The 19674-nt window shown below is 38.8% G+C and overlaps 1 protein-coding gene across 3 annotated transcripts in view; it reads right to left on the bottom strand.

Moving 5' to 3' along the window:
* The window catches only part of MBTPS1 (membrane bound transcription factor peptidase, site 1), a 63453-nt gene that overhangs the window by 16268 nt on the left and 27511 nt on the right, over window positions 1–19674 (bottom strand). For all 3 annotated transcript variants that reach the window (XR_007950279.1, XM_051974930.1, XM_051974931.1), the window contains exons 8-17: window positions 18910–18977; window positions 15518–15620; window positions 12897–13048; window positions 11905–12066; window positions 10490–10634; window positions 7895–8083; window positions 7243–7415; window positions 5115–5230; window positions 3137–3293; window positions 2234–2358 (exon numbers count right to left, since the gene is read on the bottom strand). Coding sequence is in view for 2 of the 3 variants with exons in the window: in XM_051974930.1 (XP_051830890.1) it covers window positions 2234–2358; window positions 3137–3293; window positions 5115–5230; window positions 7243–7415; window positions 7895–8083; window positions 10490–10634; window positions 11905–12066; window positions 12897–13048; window positions 15518–15620; window positions 18910–18977 (1390 nt within the window). In the remaining variant the exon portion in view is untranslated. The remainder of the gene's footprint in view (window positions 1–2233; window positions 2359–3136; window positions 3294–5114; window positions 5231–7242; window positions 7416–7894; window positions 8084–10489; window positions 10635–11904; window positions 12067–12896; window positions 13049–15517; window positions 15621–18909; window positions 18978–19674) is intronic.

The raw sequence follows: 19674 nt of genomic DNA, 5'->3' as shown, positions 1-19674 counted from the left end.
AATTAAAAGAGGAGTTGGGAAAGTCCTCTATGGGAGATGACATTTCAGTCAGGATTTAAGGGAAACAAGTAGGTAGAGATGAGGAAGAGCAGGGACAGCAGTAAAATGTCCAAACCACCAAAGAGCTAGAATGTCTTGCTCATGGGAGAGTTGGGAGGCCAGTGCCACTGGCTCAGCAAACATGGCAGGGAATAAGGTACAGGAAGACTGGCAAGGTAGGAGGGAGATGTGAACATCAAACAGAGGATTCTGTATTTGGTCCTAGAGCTGACAAGGAAACACTGGAGCTTATTGAGTAGATGGGTCACATGATCACACTTGTATTCAGAAAAATTCCTTTGTTGGCTGAATGGAGGATGGGCTGGAGTGGGGAGAGACCTAAGGGAGGCTGACCTACCAGCAACTATTGCAATCCTCCAAGTGGGATGATGAGGACCTACCGCAGAGTAGAAAACAGAGGAAAGAAAGTAGTTTATTTGAGAAATACTGCAAAGGAGAAATCAGCAAACAGGTCCCAACAATGGATTAGATAAAGGGGAAGGGAGGATAAGAAGGGCCATGAGGACAGGTTATACCTAAAATGTGCAAGCCTGGGAGCCTTGGAAGGATGGTGTTGCCTCAATACTATCAGCAAAGTCAGGAAGGGGGAAGATTCCAGGGGAAAGATGAATTCAGTCTTAGATACGTTGAGTTTCAGATGTCTACTGGACACCCAATTCTGAATGTAGACATCTGAAAAACAGCTGGAGGGGTGAGATCTGAGGCTGGCAGAGAGGTGAGGAAAGGAAAGGCAGAGGGGAGAATCATTCATTCAGCAATTTGGACAACAGTTAAATCTAAGGAGCACAAGATGTCCTGGGTGAAGCAGCAGACGGGGAGAAAAAGGAAAGCCTGCCTCCCCCAATGGGTCAGCGCCCTCTTGCTGACAGCCTCCCTGGCCCTGTTTGCAGGCAACGGCCCTCAGGCTCCCCAGGAGCGCTCAGCCCAGCCCACACAGAAGGCTCTGCTGACTGGCCAAGTGTCACTGCTGCCCCTCCTCAGCTCATGCTACGCTTCCTGGAGGGCCGGGACTCAGGGCAGCCCCTCTCTGAGGGGGCAGGGATGGCTGCGAGCCCCAGCCGCCCTCTCCTCTGGCCCTAGTTCTTCTCTGGGGCCAAGAGCCTTCCCATCCCGGCTCTGTGAGATGGTCTTTCAAACTTTCCCTGAGTCTCTTCTTCTAAGTGGCTTTGCTCAATGGGGGGCCTGAAGGTGGAGTCTGATCCTCCACCCCCACCCCCGCCTTTGGGGGTACAGAAGCCTGGGACAGTGTGGGCCTTCTGGGATCAAAGGCCTCACCATGCCCCAGCATGGCTGTGAAGTTAAAATGATTTAGGAAGGAGCCTGGCAAAGACCTCTCTACAGAACTGCTCGAGTCAGGAAACATTTCCTTAAAAGAACACTGGCCACCAAGTGATAAACATCTTGGTCACAGCAATTTATGAAACTGCTTAGATATGGGAGGACTATGATCTCTGAATGTAGTATGATCGCACTGATGAAATCATGGAGTGTAAGATTCGGAGGAGGAAGGAACCCTCAGTTCAAGGGAAATCCATTTGCAGATGAAGAAACTGAGACTCAAAGATAAAGTGCTTTGTCTAGGGATGCAAAGAACTCAGGACCTTGAACTCCAAGGCTTTTTCACAAAAGGCTGAAGTGAAATCAATAAAAAAGATAAAGTGAAATGCTCTGGAATTCTTTTTTTAAAAGTTCTTACTACTGGTATTTTTCCATAAATTTTAGAAACTTACAATTTGCCGACTGCTTGATATTTTGGGGAGGGGGAAAAACACAAAGTTTTGCAGAAGTGAATGCTGAAAACCACCTTTGCATGTATTTGGAAAGATTTGAGATTTATAATTTTGAGAGCAACTACCATGAAAAGAATTTTGTGACTCAGGTATATGATTTATGAGATCTCCAAACAGCTTATCAATTCAAAGCAACAATTTAAGGGAGGGCAAAAGAGAACTGTTTGCTGATACACACACCATAATCAGTATATCCTACATAGCATTAACTTTGAAACTTTTCAGTAGTCCCCTCAGTAGACTCTACTGAACTTAGACATCATGCTTATATATGAAAATTAGCAGATCGTGGATATCAAATCAATGATATCACATTTCTTCAAATCTTACTCTTTATGAAATAACATGCCCCATTCTAAAACAAAACAAAACAAAAGCCTTACTGTCATGGTTGGCCAAGGTAAAATCCCCTTCATACAAGCCATCACTGAACCCCATGCCCCAGACAGAAAGAAGTTCATTTAAAGCTGGAATATTAGCTCCTCCTGTATCTGGCATCCACCACTGTCTGTAAAGGTAAGAAGGCACAATCCATCATTGTAGACAGAACTCAAATACTCTTATCTGCATTTGATCACTTCTTTATAGAAATGATTTTCTCCTGTCCCAAATTCAAAACATACAAAATTAACCAATAAATAAGAACTCAACCAAAACCAGTTGCTAAAACATAAACCTTTGATGAAGATGTAATTGAATGTTGAGTATATAAAAGTAAAACTTTCATTGGACATTTTTAATTTTCTAAGTATACTTAGCCTAGAAAGAAAAATGGAAACTTATTAGAAAGATACAGCAGTCATATGCTTGATATATATATATTTTTAAAAACCAGAATGTAAAAATCCAGAATCAGAAAAGAGATAAATAAGGAAGTGATTCTGTATGTTACATAAGGTATGTAATTACAAATGAATGTGCTACAGTAGGGACTCTTTAAAAGCAGCTCCTGGAGCACAGTGAAAATTTTAAGTCATGAACCAATAAAGAGAAACAGGAACAGACAAATTGAGAAGTGTTAGGAATCAGCAATTGATCAATTAGAAATGATGACAAAGCATCTCTATGAGCATTGCTTTTAAAAACTTCAGAAAAATTAACCTGAAACGTAATATTCAAGAAGACACAAAGGTCGGCACATTTGTAACTATCTTTGCTAAAAGAGAGTCCCTAAAAGAGGCCATCAACAGCATAATTGCTTCTCTATGATTATTAATAAACTCTCCCAAGTTAAAATGAATGCCAAGTGTCAAGCCTGCTTTCCAAGTGCCACCTCACAGTAATACCTTGTGTTTTCATCATAAAATTTGACTTTTCTCATCACTGATGTGTTGTACCAGTCACTGAACACTATAAGTGAAAGACCATTGTCAACATCCCTCCTCAGTTTGCTGATTTCCTCTGGGAAGTATTCTTCTTCACTGTCGACCATCAGCAGCGTCCCTGAATAAACAACATTTTCACATTTTCAAATCAGAGCAGAATTTAAAAACCCCTTGAGGACAAAGACTATTTTTATTTCTATCTTTGGATACACTAATTCTAGCACAATGCCTTGCACATATTCTGCATTTAATAAATGTTAGTAGAATGCTGAATTATCCCAGGATGCAACAGTTTCAGAAACATAATAAAGACTTATCAGTTCCAAACTCCCAGTTTATTTATAGTTCTCATTTTTTCTGCTCATCTCTCTGCTAAATGCAACTTTAAAAAGGAAAATTAAAGGATCAAAAGTTGTTGGGTAGTTTTTTAAAAACACTTCTGAAGAATGGTTCAACAAATACTCTGTTACAAAAGAACAAGTTGTGGTACAGTTTATTTGAAGTAGTGGACAAGCAGCTGGGTAGGGTCATGAAGGTCTATGAACTTTAACAGTTACAATTAATCAACCTTCCAACAAACATTTATTAAATGCTAACCATGTGCCAGGCTAGACACAGTGGGGATAGGGGTCAGGTGGTTCTGGAAATCCCAAGAAATGGAGCTCAGAAGAGAGTCATCCCAAGTACTGGGAAGAAGCCTGTGAAAAAGCATTAAAGATAATGGATTACTATGGATGAGAATACTAATTCAAGTCAGTATGGCTTACAATTTGTCATCAAAGTAATGGAAAGGCAGGAAAGAGGCAGGTTGTAAAAATCAAATGAACAATTTTATATTTTATACCAGAGATAATGGGGAGCCACTGGAGGTTACTGAGCAGGGGAAGGGGATTACATGTTCAGACCTGAACTTCAGAAATGAGTGGAAGAACAATTGTGTTGAAGAGAGCTTTGAAGGCTACTTCTGTTGAAGCCTTCAACAGACCAGGCAAGAAGTGATGCATGTCTGATCAGGATGGGGATTGTGTGAGTGGAGAGAAGGGGGTATATATAAGTGATATAGAGGAAAAAATGGCAAGATTGAACAAGTGAGTGCAAAAAAAGGGTGAGAATAAAAGGTCAAGGACGGTACTAATGATGCAAATCTGAGTAAGTGAGAATGATGGTGCCCTAGGAAATAACAGATTAGTTCAGAAGAGAGTTCTGGAGAAAAGGGAATGGGTTTTGTTTTGGATATCAAATGTTCAAAAGTATTTCACAGGGCATCTGGTTCAAACACTGCATCAAATGCAATCAATGAGGAAGACTGGCACTAGACTAGACATAGACTAGGTCTGGAGAGAAAAGTCTGGGAATCATCTATAGAGACAATAACTGCCCGAGCTGAAAAGAGAATGGATGTAGCAAAAAGAGCAGAAGGCTCATGACAGAGCCCTAGAGGGTCCGTTGGCTGGTAGCTTCCATTCAAAGGAACAGTCAGACAGGTAGGAGGAGAACCAAGAGAGAAGCGTGTTGCTACAATCCAGAAAGCAGAAAGGATGCAGGAGATCAGAGACAGTGTTGAAGTTTACAGCGAGTTAAGGAGGAGGATGGAGAAGAAATCACTGGGTTTGGCAATTAAGAGATCATGGGAATTCTGGAGGACAAACCTGGCCAGTGTCCACAGATGGCTACTGATTAATCACATACAAGAACCTTCATTTTTTTAAACTTGCCATTTCTTCACTGATAGTATGACCTGCATAAGGGGAATAATGAAACCTGTACCACCTATCTCACAGGTATGTTGTGAGGGGACAAGTGAAATAATTCATTTAAGCATCATGTATGAGTTATCATAGCTTGCTTTTAGTTTACCTATTTTAATGCTTAAGAAACTTAACAAACTTTAAAATGAGGCAGAATGAAAATGAGAACAAAAAGACTTGTTCATTCTCACCATACTGACTGGCATCAAAACATGTGAAGGGTGAGCCGAGAACTTCTACAAAGTAACCCATACTTCTCAGATGCTGGTACATATCCCTGAAGTTGGTGTGTATATGGTCCCCATTCCTACAGAAAATAAAGCAATAGCCTTTGAGCAAACCATCCATAGAGAATCAAATAACCATCATGTGCCTTAATATAAATAGAGTATAACTACCTCTCACAAGGCAATCTATTTTACTTTGACATAGCTTTGATAGTTCAGGAGGTCTTTGTAAAATGTGCCCCTTCTAATTCTCCCCCCTCCCACCAAGGAGCCAAACAGAAAAAACCTAGCCTCTAATTCCACATGATAATTCTTCAAATATCTGAAGTTAGAGACCATGTCCCCCTCTAAATCGCCTTACAATGCTGTTTCTCTGGGCTAGACACAGAGGATTAATAGAAAAACATGATTCCAGAAATGGTGGGCTTCCAGGACCTTCTGAAGCAGACAGAGCCTGGCCACCCACATGAGCGGGAATATAGGGTGAAGATGAGCTGGCCAGCCTGAGCACCCTCCTGAAAGGGAGGGCCCGGGAGGAGCTCTGCTCAGGCCTCCATCCCCAGGCCCCCGGGCCAGAAGACATTAGAGCTGTCACTGTCAAACAACATCGGATCAAAGGTTTCCAAATGCCTCAGCAAAGGGAGAGGAAGCAGCTTCCTCGGCCTCTCCAGCCTGTAATTCCTCCTCTCCTTAACCATACCTTGATTCAGGGAATGGCTACAAGGCCTCCCTTTGTAGAAAAGACCGATACTTCAGTTAAGACACGGATTTCCTAAGACTGCAAAGCAAGAAAACAAAACTATCCACAGGAGAGGAACAGCTGTGGCGAGGGAAGCTCCAAATTCCAGAAACCTTCAGTGTATCTGACTTAAGAGACTTCCTTATATATGGAATCCTTTGTGAGGGGTTTTTGACAATTATGAATACGAGGATTAAAAAACAAAAACCAAACTAGAAGCATGCCATCAAAATTCTAAAACGAGATCTTTTTCATCAGCTCAAGGATAGTAGGTCATAATCTTTCCATCTAGAGTCGATGGAATTGCACTTAATTTGCCATTAAAATGACAACTACATTTTGGCATTCTTCTTTCTTTGAAAACAGGGAGTTATCATTTATAATCTGTCATCAAGAGAGAAAAATAGAAACTAAAGCAGCTTTCAACCTGTTATATGGAAGTCTTAAGTTCTTCAATCACTTTTTGTGTTTATGAGAAAAATCAAGGTTTATTTTTGGACAGCTAAGTCTCTACCATCATTAAATTACTATTTAATAAGCATCTAAGAAAAACCTGGCCACCCTGCTCTCATCACCCATGCTCCCTTCATCTCTGCTCTCAAAGAGCAACAAAGGGGTAAGACTGCATGTGGGGACACCTTCATCCCCATCTGAAATCTCCATTATCAAACTAAGGTCCTACTTATTGATAACTAGACTTGTGTGTTCTCTTTTGTTTAAAGGACATTTATTTTTAAAGCAAACAGTAAGCTAAAAAAAATCATAAAACTGATATCAGAATTATCAATGGGACACAATTTTATATTTGCTGATTCCTGGGGACATTAATATGAGATTCACTGTATATACTCAAAGATCTTCTGTCATTCAGAACCTTTTGTTTCTCAAATTGCACAAAAATGTTTTTCTAACAAAATACACATATTCTGCCTTCTCTCTCTCCTTTGTCTCTCTTCTTCACTCTCCCTTCTATCTTCCTCCCTTCTCTCTCTTTTCCTTTTCCTTCTTTCTCTGCCTGTCTTTTCCCCTATTTTTTGCTTTGAAAGAACAAAGAGTTGCAGACTGATGATAGATATTCATCTAAATTGCATGAGTACATTTTAAGTGGTAGAAAATAACACCAATTTCGCCTCTCTTACTGTCAGCCGAGGATTCCACTTTCACAACCGCACAAGTGCTAACAAAAGGAATCTTATCAGTGACACCTCCTATCCCCCAATACATGTCAGTCCCAGCCAGAGGGATAGCCCAGAAATGTCACTTCCTAAAATCAGAGTAGTAACTACTGAAAATAACACTTATTACAGGTCTGGAGTCACCAAGACCCTCAATCTGTACTTGACAGATGCCTACCAATCCAAGGGGTCATTTTTCATTCTCAAATTATCCCTGGGGAAGTATCCTGGTGGATAGCGAAGATTGTGATATTGATCCCAAAGGACTCTCTTGCTTCGAGGAGGAGTAGGAATGATCTTCACCTTAATTGGGAGCTTCACAGTTGATGTCTGTTCTGCACCATTTTTAGACTGAAAAGAGAAAGAAGCCTAAGACAGCCTTTTCCAAGAAGAGAGAATGAAGCTTTACTAGTTATGACAATTATAACTTAATGGAATCTCACTGTGATTTTCCAATTTAACCCCAAAATTTTGAAGACAGTTTTCAAACCACCGTGGGTCAACTGCTTTAGTCAATTCAATGGAAAACACTTTTGCATTTGGGGCTTGACATTTATGTTTAATTTAACATATCTGTAGCCCCATCATCATTAGTGATGGGCTGAAATAAGGCAGCTTACCACTTGTCAATTTATTTTTCTAAAGTTATGGAAAATTTTCTAGGCTCGAGAAACTTCAAGTCTCAAATGCTACGGTCTACAAACCTAATTATGTCTATTCCATTTCAAATCTACTACTTAAACATAAGCCTGTCTTGCTACTTTCAATCAGAAAAACATAAAAAACCCAAGAGGGATAAGTAGTGAACTACTTAAGTGTCCAAAACTTACTTCATTGTCTGCAGGGGAGGATATTGTGATCATGACGTGACCCTGGGCAATGCCTTCCCAGGAGGCTGCTTTCTTTGTTACAGAAATCGAGATGGCCAGATATCCCGACCAGGGCCACAGCACTGAGGAGTAGGAGAAGGCAACTTCAATGTTATCCCCATTCTGTGGTAAATAGGGTTGCCAATCAGGCTGGAGACACAAGAGAAAGAAGACTGGTTAAGGTAATCTTCCATCATTTATACAGAGAGGGACAAAATGAACCCAAATTCCTAACCTAATTAAAAAAATCCATCCTCAGATTTTTCTTCTTTCGGGGGAAGAGAAGAAGACAGGGGAATGTTACTTTTTAAAAATTAAGAGAAACTGAGAATTGGTGACACAGGATCTATTCCTATAGGAGTTGGTGGCAATCTCATACTGAAACAGCTCGTGGTCCCAGCAGTGTCATATGATACACTTACGACCATAAAGGTCTCAAGACTAGCTGCTGGCTACCTTCAGATAGCACAGGGAAAAATTCTTCAAGAGATAAAGAATTACTCTGATTTTTTTCTTTCTAAAGAGGAGAGGGGAAGCTCCAATTGTTTAAGAATGAAGAAAATAAGGATTTATCAAGATTCTACTCTGTTAATTATGAATCTTCTAGTCTAGTAACCCTCTCAAAAAAATAAAATCTGGTATGAACTAGTTCTTAGGAAAAAAAGAAAGAGCGCCAGTCAACTGTGTGCCAGAAACCTTGTGAAAAACTTCATAGTCTCTCATTTGCTCCTCACAACCCCAGGAGATAGAAAGCTGAGGCAATCAACATTTAAATGACTCATCCAAGGTCACACAACAAGTAAGTGTGTGAGGCTTGATCTGCACTTAGATCTCCCTGACTTTTGGACTACTGCTCTCCCTAACGCACCACCTAGAAAGAAAAGGCTTCTATATTGGTTTAACAAATTGCTCTTTGATTCCCATAAAAACCTAAGGGGAAACAGCAATGAAAGTACACGAGGGAAATAACTTAGGACAAGATGGAATAATTTTAATGTGGCAATATATTTTTTCCTTCTTAAAAAACGATTAAAAAATCTTTTCTTTCCCAACACATTTGTTCTTTCCCTCTCCCTCTCACCTCCCCAGCCCATTCCCCCTTGGAAAGAAAAAATGAAGGGGAGGGGGAGGAGGAAAACCCTTGAAACATCTGAATAGCCAAGAAAAAAGAAATTTCTACATTGGCCATGTCGAAAAAAATGCATATCTTGTTCAACACTCTGAGTCCATCCTCTCTGTCAGGAGGTGAGTAGCAAAATTCATCATGAATCCTTCAGAAATGTGGTAGATTTGTAGCATTAGAGCACTTAAATCTTTCAAAGATGTTTGTCTTTATAAAGAAATTATTACATTAAAAACTATTATATAAATTGTTCTCTGGATTCTGCTCACTTCACTCTCCCAATTCATACAAATCTTTTCAGCTTTCTCTAAAATTGTCCTTTTACCATTTCTTATAGCACAATAATGTTACAACACACTCATATACTATAGTTTATGTAGCTTTTCCTAAGTGATGGGCCCTGCTTTTTGTCACTACAAAAAAAGAGCTACTGCAAATATTTTTGTACACACAAATTCTTTTCCACAGTCTTTGATTTCTTTAGGGTAATAATCTTAGAAAAAACATTGCCAGGTCAAAAGATATGCACAGTTGCAAACTGCTTCCCAGAATAGCTGAAGCAATGTACAGTTCCACCAACAGGGGCATTAGCAGGCCCATTTTCCCATGGCCTCTCCATTTGCCATGTTGTTTTTGTCATCTTTGACAATCTGATGGGCATGAGGTTGAACCTTATTGTTGCTTTAAGTTTTATTTCTCTAATTATTCTTGAATTAAAAGCATTTTTTAAATATACTTGATGATATCTTGAAGATCTTCTTTTTAAAACTGCCTGTTCAAAGTATTTATTTATCAATTGATAAAGGCTTTTATTCCTATCATGAACTGATTTTTATCTTGAAAATCAATGAGACCTTTATCAGAAAAATTCATTGTAAAGACTTCATCAGTCAACTGACTCCCTTCTAACTTAAGCTACATTGGTTTGTTTGTGGGAAAGCCTTCTAACCACATTTCAAACCAAAATTGTCCATTTTAATCTAATGTAATCATCCTTGCTATTCCCTGGAATGGTCATCGATTACTTTCCCTTGCTTCTCTGATCCATTTATGATGGTGACCTTTTATGTCCAAGTGAAATAACCTCATGGAGCTTATCTTGCTGCATGATGTGTGATGCTTGTGTGACTGGATGAATATTTTCCAATTAGTTTTTCCACCTTGTTTTTTACTGTTCTGAGATTAGTTAAGAACCTGTAATTTCATGATGTGGGATTTCTCATACAATGTCCTTATGAGTTAAAAGATGATCTTCAAAAGCTGTTATGGCTTCCAGTTTCATAACCCTTCAGTCATTCTGTTCCTAATGAGCTCAGACTTAAGCTGGTCTTCATGTGACAGACAAACAGTCCTCTCTACCAGGTGCAAATGTGCTTGAACACAGCTAGCACAGCCTTTAAGAATACTGTCAAAGCAGACAAAAGGGGGCTTACCTTGTCTACAATCCTGCCAGTGACACCCATGCCATTAAGGATGGTCACATTGACTATAGTTGGCATCCCTCCATAGTAGATGGGCTGGGAGCAATAAGGCCACATGTACGGACACTCGGTCAGGTCTATGTAGCTGGGACTGAGACTGAAAACAAACAAACCACCATTTAGATATGAGACAAATGAGAAGTCCAAGAGACATAGTTTTTAGGTAATTAATAATTTATTAATTATGGGTAACAAACAAACAATAATTTGAGGTCAGTGGTTTTTGACTGGGGAGAATGGGGATCAGGGAAGATCTAAGTGGTAATTAGAACTCCTGGGTTGGACATTTTCTCCACTGTGGCAAACTAGCAATTCTGATGACGTGGTAACACAATCTGCCAGAATGTGTTAGCAGGGGAACCTGAAGCTGGGTCTTCTGCTTCCATAGTGCACCCTGGAACCTTGCCTATACTTCCTAGCTTCCTCTCCCTTCTAAACTCAGCTCTTGAAGGGCAGGGACTTTCTTTGTATGCCAGGTACTTAGTACCTGGCACACACTAAGTGCCTACTAAATGCTCAACTACTATTAAGAGATTTAAAAAAAAAAAAAACACACAGAAAGGAAAGTGAACATATTTGAATTCAAGTTCTCCTGACTTCAGGGCTGCAGTTCTATCTACTGGGCCACTCAGTTACCTCTTGAGCTTCTTTCTAACACTCAGAATAAATCACTGATTCATTTTTCATCATTTCTAAATAACATCAGTGAAATTTAACCTATATGACTAAAAAGGCAACTATGAGGTGATCTCAACTTCACTACAACAGAATCAAAGTAGTACCTCACACATTTTTGGAAATATCTGAAACTTTGGTAAAATGTTATAACTACTCTCCAAAATTTGATTCGAAACATTCTTAAGCTAAACTACTCCAGCAAAGGTAATTGCTCTAAATAAAAAAGGGTTTATAAACAATGTGTTTTGTACTCCCCACAAAAGGATCTAATTAAAATAGCAGCATTTAAGTTTTTAAAAAATCACAACTTTTAAACCACTTAAACTTCAAAAATAAAACCAAAACTACTCATTCCTATACAATAAAACTTGCTTGTCATCCACTGCCTTTTAATTATCAGCTCCAAAGTTTCCTGAGTATCTAAGATGTCATCTAATCATAAATACTCTGTGTGTGTGTGTGTGTGTGTGTGTGTGTGTGTGTGTGTGTATACAACACAAGAACATATAGGATCTGTCATCCACATACAGTAAGTATCAGAAGGAAGGACTAAGATGTCATCTGATCATAAATACTGTGTGTGTGTGTGTGTGTGTGTGTGTGTGTGTGTGTGTGTATGTATATACAACACAAGAAGATATAGGATCTGTCATCCACATACAGTAAGTTTCAGAAGGAAGGGGACCAACCTTGCCTGTGGTTTGTAACTATTGAGGATCTGATAGGCTCTCAGCAGGTCCAGTTTGCCATGTCCCTGCTCAAACATATTGACCCCAGGAAGTCGTCGTGCCGATGCAATCAAGGCCTGCTTCATACTCGCAGGATTCACCATTTCACGTTTCTGGACAGTACTGAAAAACCACATTTACTCACATTGTGTCTCAGCGGAACAACCACAATCAGCCTGGCCCCACCCAATCCAATGGCGCAAATCTGTGATCCACAATCGAGATGCCTTAAGAGTCTCAAGGAGGTTTCTTGGGCATTGACATTAACATGGGCACCAAGTCTAAGGGGAGTGTGCCCAGTTTTGGGAATGCCTGGCCACACCCTGTTCATTGTGAAAGGACTTAAGTGTAGTACAACCAATACAAAGACCCTCATCCAAGAAATTCGAATGTCTGAACAGCTTAATGCTCTAACCGGATAATATCAATGACTCAGCTTTTTGGGGATTCAGAATCAAATGGCATAGAAGGGGAACTGGCTTTTATCCTTTCACAGCTATAAACATTACCTAAATAGCCTTGTATGGAGAAGAGAAGTTGGCAAGCTATGGTTTAAAAACTTATGATTCTACAAGGCTGTAAAAGTCTCTAAAACAAAACAAAAAAGAAAACCTTACAAATGTATACATCTAACAGGAACTCCTGAGATGTTCCCATATCTCAGAAATGGGTGTGAAACACACACTTATAACCAATCCACTCTCCCGTTTGCTCAAATGTCTCTTCACTGACGGCTGATCTAACCAATCTTGATAAATTGGGAAACAAAACTCCAAGAACAGGAGGGAAGCAGAAAATCTTAATTCTCGGCCTAATGTACATCCTTCTTGACATATTTACTACATTCACTTTGGTCTGTGGGCACCTAACTTTTTTGTTGTTGTTAATGCTGAATCATTATCAGAACGTTCCTCACACATTTCTGAAGTTTGATTGTACTACTAAATATTCACCTCACTAGCAGAGTGACAGCACCCGCTACCACTGGGGAGGCAACACTGGTTCCTGAGAGAGATCGGCATCCACCCTTTACACCAGAGCCTCTCACTCCAGAACCATAAGTGACAATATCTGGTTTCACACGACCATAACCTCCTGGGAGTTCCTGTGAATTAAAAAAGAAAAAATTCTCAGTCACTATTATATAAAATGGGAAGATATATATATATAAATAATTATAGCTCATGAAAATCTGAATGTAAATATGGATTGTTTGAAAAGTATGCTCAAATGCTATATGAATAACTTCAGAAATAGACAAACGTTAGCATAAAATTTCCCAGTTGTGTATGTTACAAAACTATATTCATGACTACTTTGTTACTATATTTCATGAAAAGAAAGCTATTTTTCTGAATTAATCATTACTTTATAAATGTTACCAGTATAAATACTTTCAAGTCAAGACCACTTTTAAAAAGCAAAAATTCCATTATTATAGTCAATTACTATTAAAAATATTCACTAAAAAAAAAAAAAACCCACAAAGATCCCAAATTATACTTTTTCTTTTTTCTTTTTTTTTTTAAAGCAAATAAAGATATATTTCCAATAAAGATTTTGTAGAAAGACAATGTGAAGACTAGTTATGGAAATACTACATGATATACCTATGATCCTCTAAACTAAATTGGAAAGAGACACTAAATATATTTTGAACTCTAGCCTTATTTACTAGTAGGATGACTGTCCTTAACTATTAGGTAAATTTCTACTTCTGAGGACTATTCCCATCAATATTACAGGACACAGATTTTGACTTCATTTAAGGAAGATCTGTGTAATCCAAATAACTGGTCTAACAACGAGATAGGCACCTTAAATAAATCAAGGAAACTTGTTGGCGTCATCAAAAATGCTCAAGCAGAGACTAAATAACCTCACTTCTTTAAAGGATCCTTAAATATTCTTTGTGTTACAAGTTAAACTAAATGACCTCTGAAGTTTTTTTCAATTTAAATTCTAGGATTCCATTTGCTTCAAAGCAGGTTATTTTAACTCTAGAGTCCTGATCACATGAAACTTTTGAGTCATAGACATGCACTTCTACTAATATTCTGGCTTCCTTAAAGCCAAAAAAAGGACACTGTTTATTAAGTGACAATATTTTGAGAATTCCCAACTACATCATTCCCCTGTACAAAACCCTCCAAAGTTCCCACGGCCACCAGGAAAAGGTTCAAACTCTAAGTATGGCATTCAAAGCCCTCCATAATCTGTCTTCAACCTATTTTTCCAGTGCCATTTCATGCCACTGTCCCTCATATACCTGGGTATTCCAAGCATGTCATTCCACACAGATCCTGGTACCCTTTCATGTACAAATATTCCTCAAGCTGGATTAGCACAACTCTCTCCCTTGTATGTATCTGACTGCTGATAAGCCACAGGTCACAAGGCCACTTCCAACAAGAAGACTGCTCCAAACTCCCCTCAACTGCAAACGATTACTCACCAATCAGATACCAGAGCATGGATTAAGAACCAGAAACGGAGCTTCAAAGTCCCCTATTCCAGCTTCTTAACTTTACAGGTAAGGAAAACAAAGCTAAGAGCAGCTCTGGATCTTGTCCAAAGTGATGGGCCAATGTGAAGAACATCCATAACTCATGGGTAATTTGCCCTTTTAGCTGCATCCTTCTTGGCATTTTTCTTTTGCAATATGGGTATGTGTGTATTGAAAGGAGGGGAAGGGGGTAAGTCTAATCCTGTAATTTCACTGGTATGGAGAGCTCTGAAGTATGGAAATTTCTACTGATGTGGAATAGCAACTCATATGTAATCCCTAAAGAGTTTGCTTGGAGGTAATGAGAGATTCAGTGACTCTTTCAAATCAAGTCAGGGGAAGATCCTGAGTCCAGGGTCCAAGCTCTCTATGCACTAGGCCATCACTATTTTTCCTAATTAGGTTCAAATTTTTAATCAGAAGGATCTGTGTAGAGAACTTTATTTACTACCTATGATAAATTATAAGCTCAAGGAAAAAGACCCCATCTCACAACAGACTCTGTCTCACTTATCTATTTCCCCTAGGGCTTTTGCACACTGCTCCACACAGGCCCCTCCATTCCCCCAATCCCACCAGATTCTTGATAAATGTGCACTGAATGAAACATGGCCTAAATGAGCTCCTTTACATATGGTGAATATTTCTCAAACTACTCTAAGACAATGACAAACTTTTGATGTTTAATATGTTACATGTTACTTAGTTCTGTGAACTACCCCAAGACTCAAACGGCCTTCTGCTTCTCTTTAACTATTTTACAAAATTTTTTTTTAAATCTTTGAACAAGCATTTGCAGAGCAATGTTATACCATACCAATGGTAAAGAAACTACTCCACTTTCAGTCCAAGAGTTTATCAGTGAGTCAAGCCCACAAGTTTGCTGTCTTCTCTCTAGCAGACACCAGTAGCCCTTTGTCTTCCAATTGGGAAAAAATGGTCCACCTGTTGCTCTGGAATATGGGACCTGCCTCTTAATCGTCTACTTAAACCTATCAACAAGCTCTGAGGCTCTCAAACAAAATGAATAGTTTTTCAAATGAGACTCAAAATTAAAAAAAGGCTTACCCAAGTAGTCATTCCCCTAGAAGAAAAGCGAGCTATATTATCTTCAAAGTCAATTCCGCCTACTCCTATCACATCCATCTGATCAGCAGGGTTATTGAGAGTGCTAAATCGAGGCACAAAAACAAGTAAGGAGGAGAGACAAAAATGACAATGAATAATCTCAGTAACAGCAAGTTCCCATCCACAATGTCTAAGGTTTCACTGCATTCATTCTGTGAGAGTGCTACTAGGGAACAATTCCTTTTATCTCCTGAGCCCATCACTGACATTCCCCTTCTGGATTTTGCTCTTACTCTCATCTAGAATGTCCTCCTTCCTGCCCTCATCTTCTGCCTCTCCCTACCAGGCTAGGCCTAGTTCTGCCCCTTTGGGAAAGCTGAACCCCATGTACCCCCACCCTCTGAAGATAATTCAGCACCTAACACTGCCTGCATCATCTGCTAACAGCCTCGTGTGCATTCTTCTTCACTTTGCAACTAACTTTCACTCCCCTTTCCTTCATGGCAAGAACAGAGAAGAGTGTGCATATCAGGAGGTTCATTCCACAGTGAAGGTGCCAAACTCAAACAGAAAAGGGACCACAATTCCACATATAAGGATCCCTGAAGGTTATATAATGACTTTGTTTTAAAATGTCTCCTCTGTGTTTTACTGTATTTTTATTTTTGTTAAATATTTCCCAATTACGTTTTAATATGATTAATGTCATACTTAAAATGCTGTCCCATATTTTGACAACATGTTTCACAACAAACTGTGAGGCTAAAGATCATTGATATCCATTTTGAAGACCTCCTGAGTTACTAAACAGAACAAATATTTCATCAATCAGTCACATAATCTCTTTCATATTAAATTTACATTACATACTGGCAGCCAAACAAATACAACAAAACCTTAAACTATGGAACTGAATGAAATAAAAGTATCCAATACTTGGCTCTAACAGTCTAACAATTGAGACAATAGAGGGAGAAAATTGTGAATTGAACAATAAATTTACACTTCTATGCCTTGCTATCAAAAAAGTACTTTCTTAACAATGACAAAAATCCCAAACTGAATTTATATGACACAAAACTTACACTAGCATTTCTGATATTATTTTAATAAAGTATTTTAAGTCAATGTGGAATATTTCTCAAAATAAAATCCTACAAAGAATCTTCATATAGAAGAGCCTACTTAACTACTTATTGTTAAACATGCCAACAGGTCTTTACCAGAGAGCTATCTACCCTTAGTAGTAACCACATCATTATTATGATAATTAATAATAATTTCCTATACACATAAAACAGATTTGTATAGTGCTTTGAGGTTTTTAATGCACTTTGCAAATGTTATCTAATTTTACCTTACAACAATCTTGGGTGGCAGGTGCTAGTATTATTTCCATTAACACATGGGAAAACTGAGGCAGACAGAGGTAAAGAAACTTGCCCACATCTAGTAATGTCAGAGGCTAGACGTGAAGGCAGTTCTTCCAGACGTCATGCCCAATGTTCCACCTATTGCACCACTTAACTGCCAGTACATACTACCTAAAGTACTCAGGGAATACTTGCCATCTGCCCAAAAGATATAAGAGAAAAAATTTTAGTCATCAAGGAGTTTTTTTGGCCCACTCTTAATTCAACAATAAGACACATTAAACAAACGAACTTAATAAAGGATTAAATGGTGCAGTCCCCCATTAAAGTTCATCATGGATCATGGAAGGAAGACCTCCCCTTTTGAAGGCTACACCAGTGAAACACAAGCTCTGGCAGACCCTATGATCAAATGAAAGAACCTTCAGGAAGGAGTCCAGCAATGGATCTGCTGATCAAGGACCAGCCTAGCTAACTTTTAAGCAGCTTGTCACTAAAAAGCAGACAAGCAGGTGACAATTTTTCCAGATGGATCAATTCACAAAGAAAAGGGTGCAAAGGAATTACACTTTACATGAGAAGAGAGATACCTACACTGATCAAACTGCATATACTGGAAGTGAAAATTGTGTTACATCAGCAATATAAATCAGAATTCAGGGAATGGTGATATCAGTGTAATCTGGAACAGGTGAAGAAGAGTTAAGTGTGGAGAGAATATGAATAAACAAGAGAGGAGAAAAGACAGGCCAGGAAGATGAGCAATTCTGAAAGATGGAGTAGATGAGTAAAAGACATGTTTGGTAAGGACCCTTCTGTAGGCACTTCCCATAGCAAGCCCAGCTGTAACCTTGTTTGATTAAAGAAAGAACTAAGGGGGAAAAAGGTCTTACTATTTCTCTCCTTTCCTTTTCCCCACCACCACCATGAAACAGGATGCAGACCTAGGTTGTCACTTTACAGCCTATTCAGAAACTATACTTAACCAAACAAGTTTCAAGATACTCCCAACAGTAAACTAAGAACAGAAAGAAAGATTTAGGGGCAAAGCAGAGGTTGGGAAATCCACTGCAGTTATGTTTCAAGGTATTTAGAGTATCATAAAAACATGAAGGAAATACACAATTTTTACTGGAAGACAATTTAAAACATTCAAAGAAAGGGTTCTTTAGGTCTTTCTACAAAGAAGAGCTTCTTTAGGACTATCTGCTTCAGCAATGAATATAATGTAACTAATACCACTTTGTAAATACCTTGCTCCTTTCTTGTTCTTTAGTCTCCACTCTAGCCCAGCCAAATCAAACTACTCATTCGTTATAATCCAAATTTCTCCAGCACTAAAGCTACCAATTGTGGCAGTTCTTCTGTTCAGAATGACCCTCACAGCTTCCATTTCCATCTCCCCTCTCTCCTCATTGCAGCCCAGACTGTTCTTGCCTTCTCAGCTCACACTGATCAACCAGCATCCTCTTTTCCCAACCCACCAAGCTTTCCTCTTGACACAGCTAGACAGCTTTAGACTGAGACCTCACTCCAACTTGTTACAGAGGAAAATAATTCATTATGTGGAGCATCTCTCTTTGAATGACATGCAAAAGAATCTCCTTACAAGGTTTTCTCATGATATAAACCCCTAGAAATGTGACTGTGCATGTACCTCATAAGATTTGAGCTGGAAGGCAACTTAGGAATCAGGTACTCCAACCCATAATTCATGTTACCTGTGAATAAACTGAGATCTCCTAAGGTGAAGGAAACTACACCAAACCATAGGAATTCATTCAGGGACAGATAGAGTTTAAGCCAAATCAACCCACTCTTTTCTATCTCTGGTATGCTTCCAAAACAAGCAATTATTAAATCAAATGGATAAGAAAGAGGAGAAATCCTTTCTATTAAGCAGGAACCTCTGAATTTGAGTAAGTGATGTAACAACATAAATCATCATTATCTACAAAGACAAAACATCAGCAATAATGATTTCAGAGAAATCATCATTCTACTTTTTAAGCTACTTACCCATAGAGTGGCCCATCATTGCCAATAGCAGAAACCATGATTACATTGTTAGCTGTCAATTCCCATACCTAAAAAAAACAGGGGAAAAAAAGCACTGAGTACTGAACTATACTTTTCTAAATAACCCTAAAATTGTTCAGAGAAAAATACTCCTGAAGAAACTTCTCTAAGAATATAATTTTTTCAAACTTTCCCCTAAAATATTCAGATTTTTGTGGCTATGGAGAGGTAAGTGATTAGAGAGAACAAAAACAAGCCAATTACAGGATCATATTGGTTGTTTGCATGGTAATGCATCTACAAAATACAATCACATAGAAGCCTTTTCCAACGGGAACTGAACAATAAAACAACAGCTTCTATACTTAGTGCTTCCTCCATTATTTTCTAAGGCACAGAATCAAACTATCTATGACTATTCTCAGTTGAAAGATAAACAAGACAAGCCTCGAAGAACGGGGCTGACTTGCCTCTTGTTACCTAGCAAGGAAGAAGAAGAGCAAGCACACAAATGGAATTCTTCTAGAAGGTCTCAAGTACAATGGGTGTGCCTTTCCCAGGAGGTCAAGGCCATCTCTCCAGATATAAATTCAGGAAAATGTACTGGGAATGTTTTTCAAGGAAGAAAGAATATTATAAGATGCTGTGCACTGTTCTTGAATGATTATTTCCCTACTTCTAAGATATAGAATATATTAAATTCATGATGCTTCTTCACAAAGTCTTAAAAGAACAATATATTGAAAACTACATGCTGCTCCAGAA

Source organism: Antechinus flavipes, chromosome 2 (genome assembly GCF_016432865.1).
Source record: "Antechinus flavipes isolate AdamAnt ecotype Samford, QLD, Australia chromosome 2, AdamAnt_v2, whole genome shotgun sequence".
NCBI lineage: Eukaryota > Metazoa > Chordata > Mammalia > Dasyuromorphia > Dasyuridae > Antechinus > Antechinus flavipes.
This window is presented reverse-complemented; position numbering and strand designations above follow the sequence as displayed.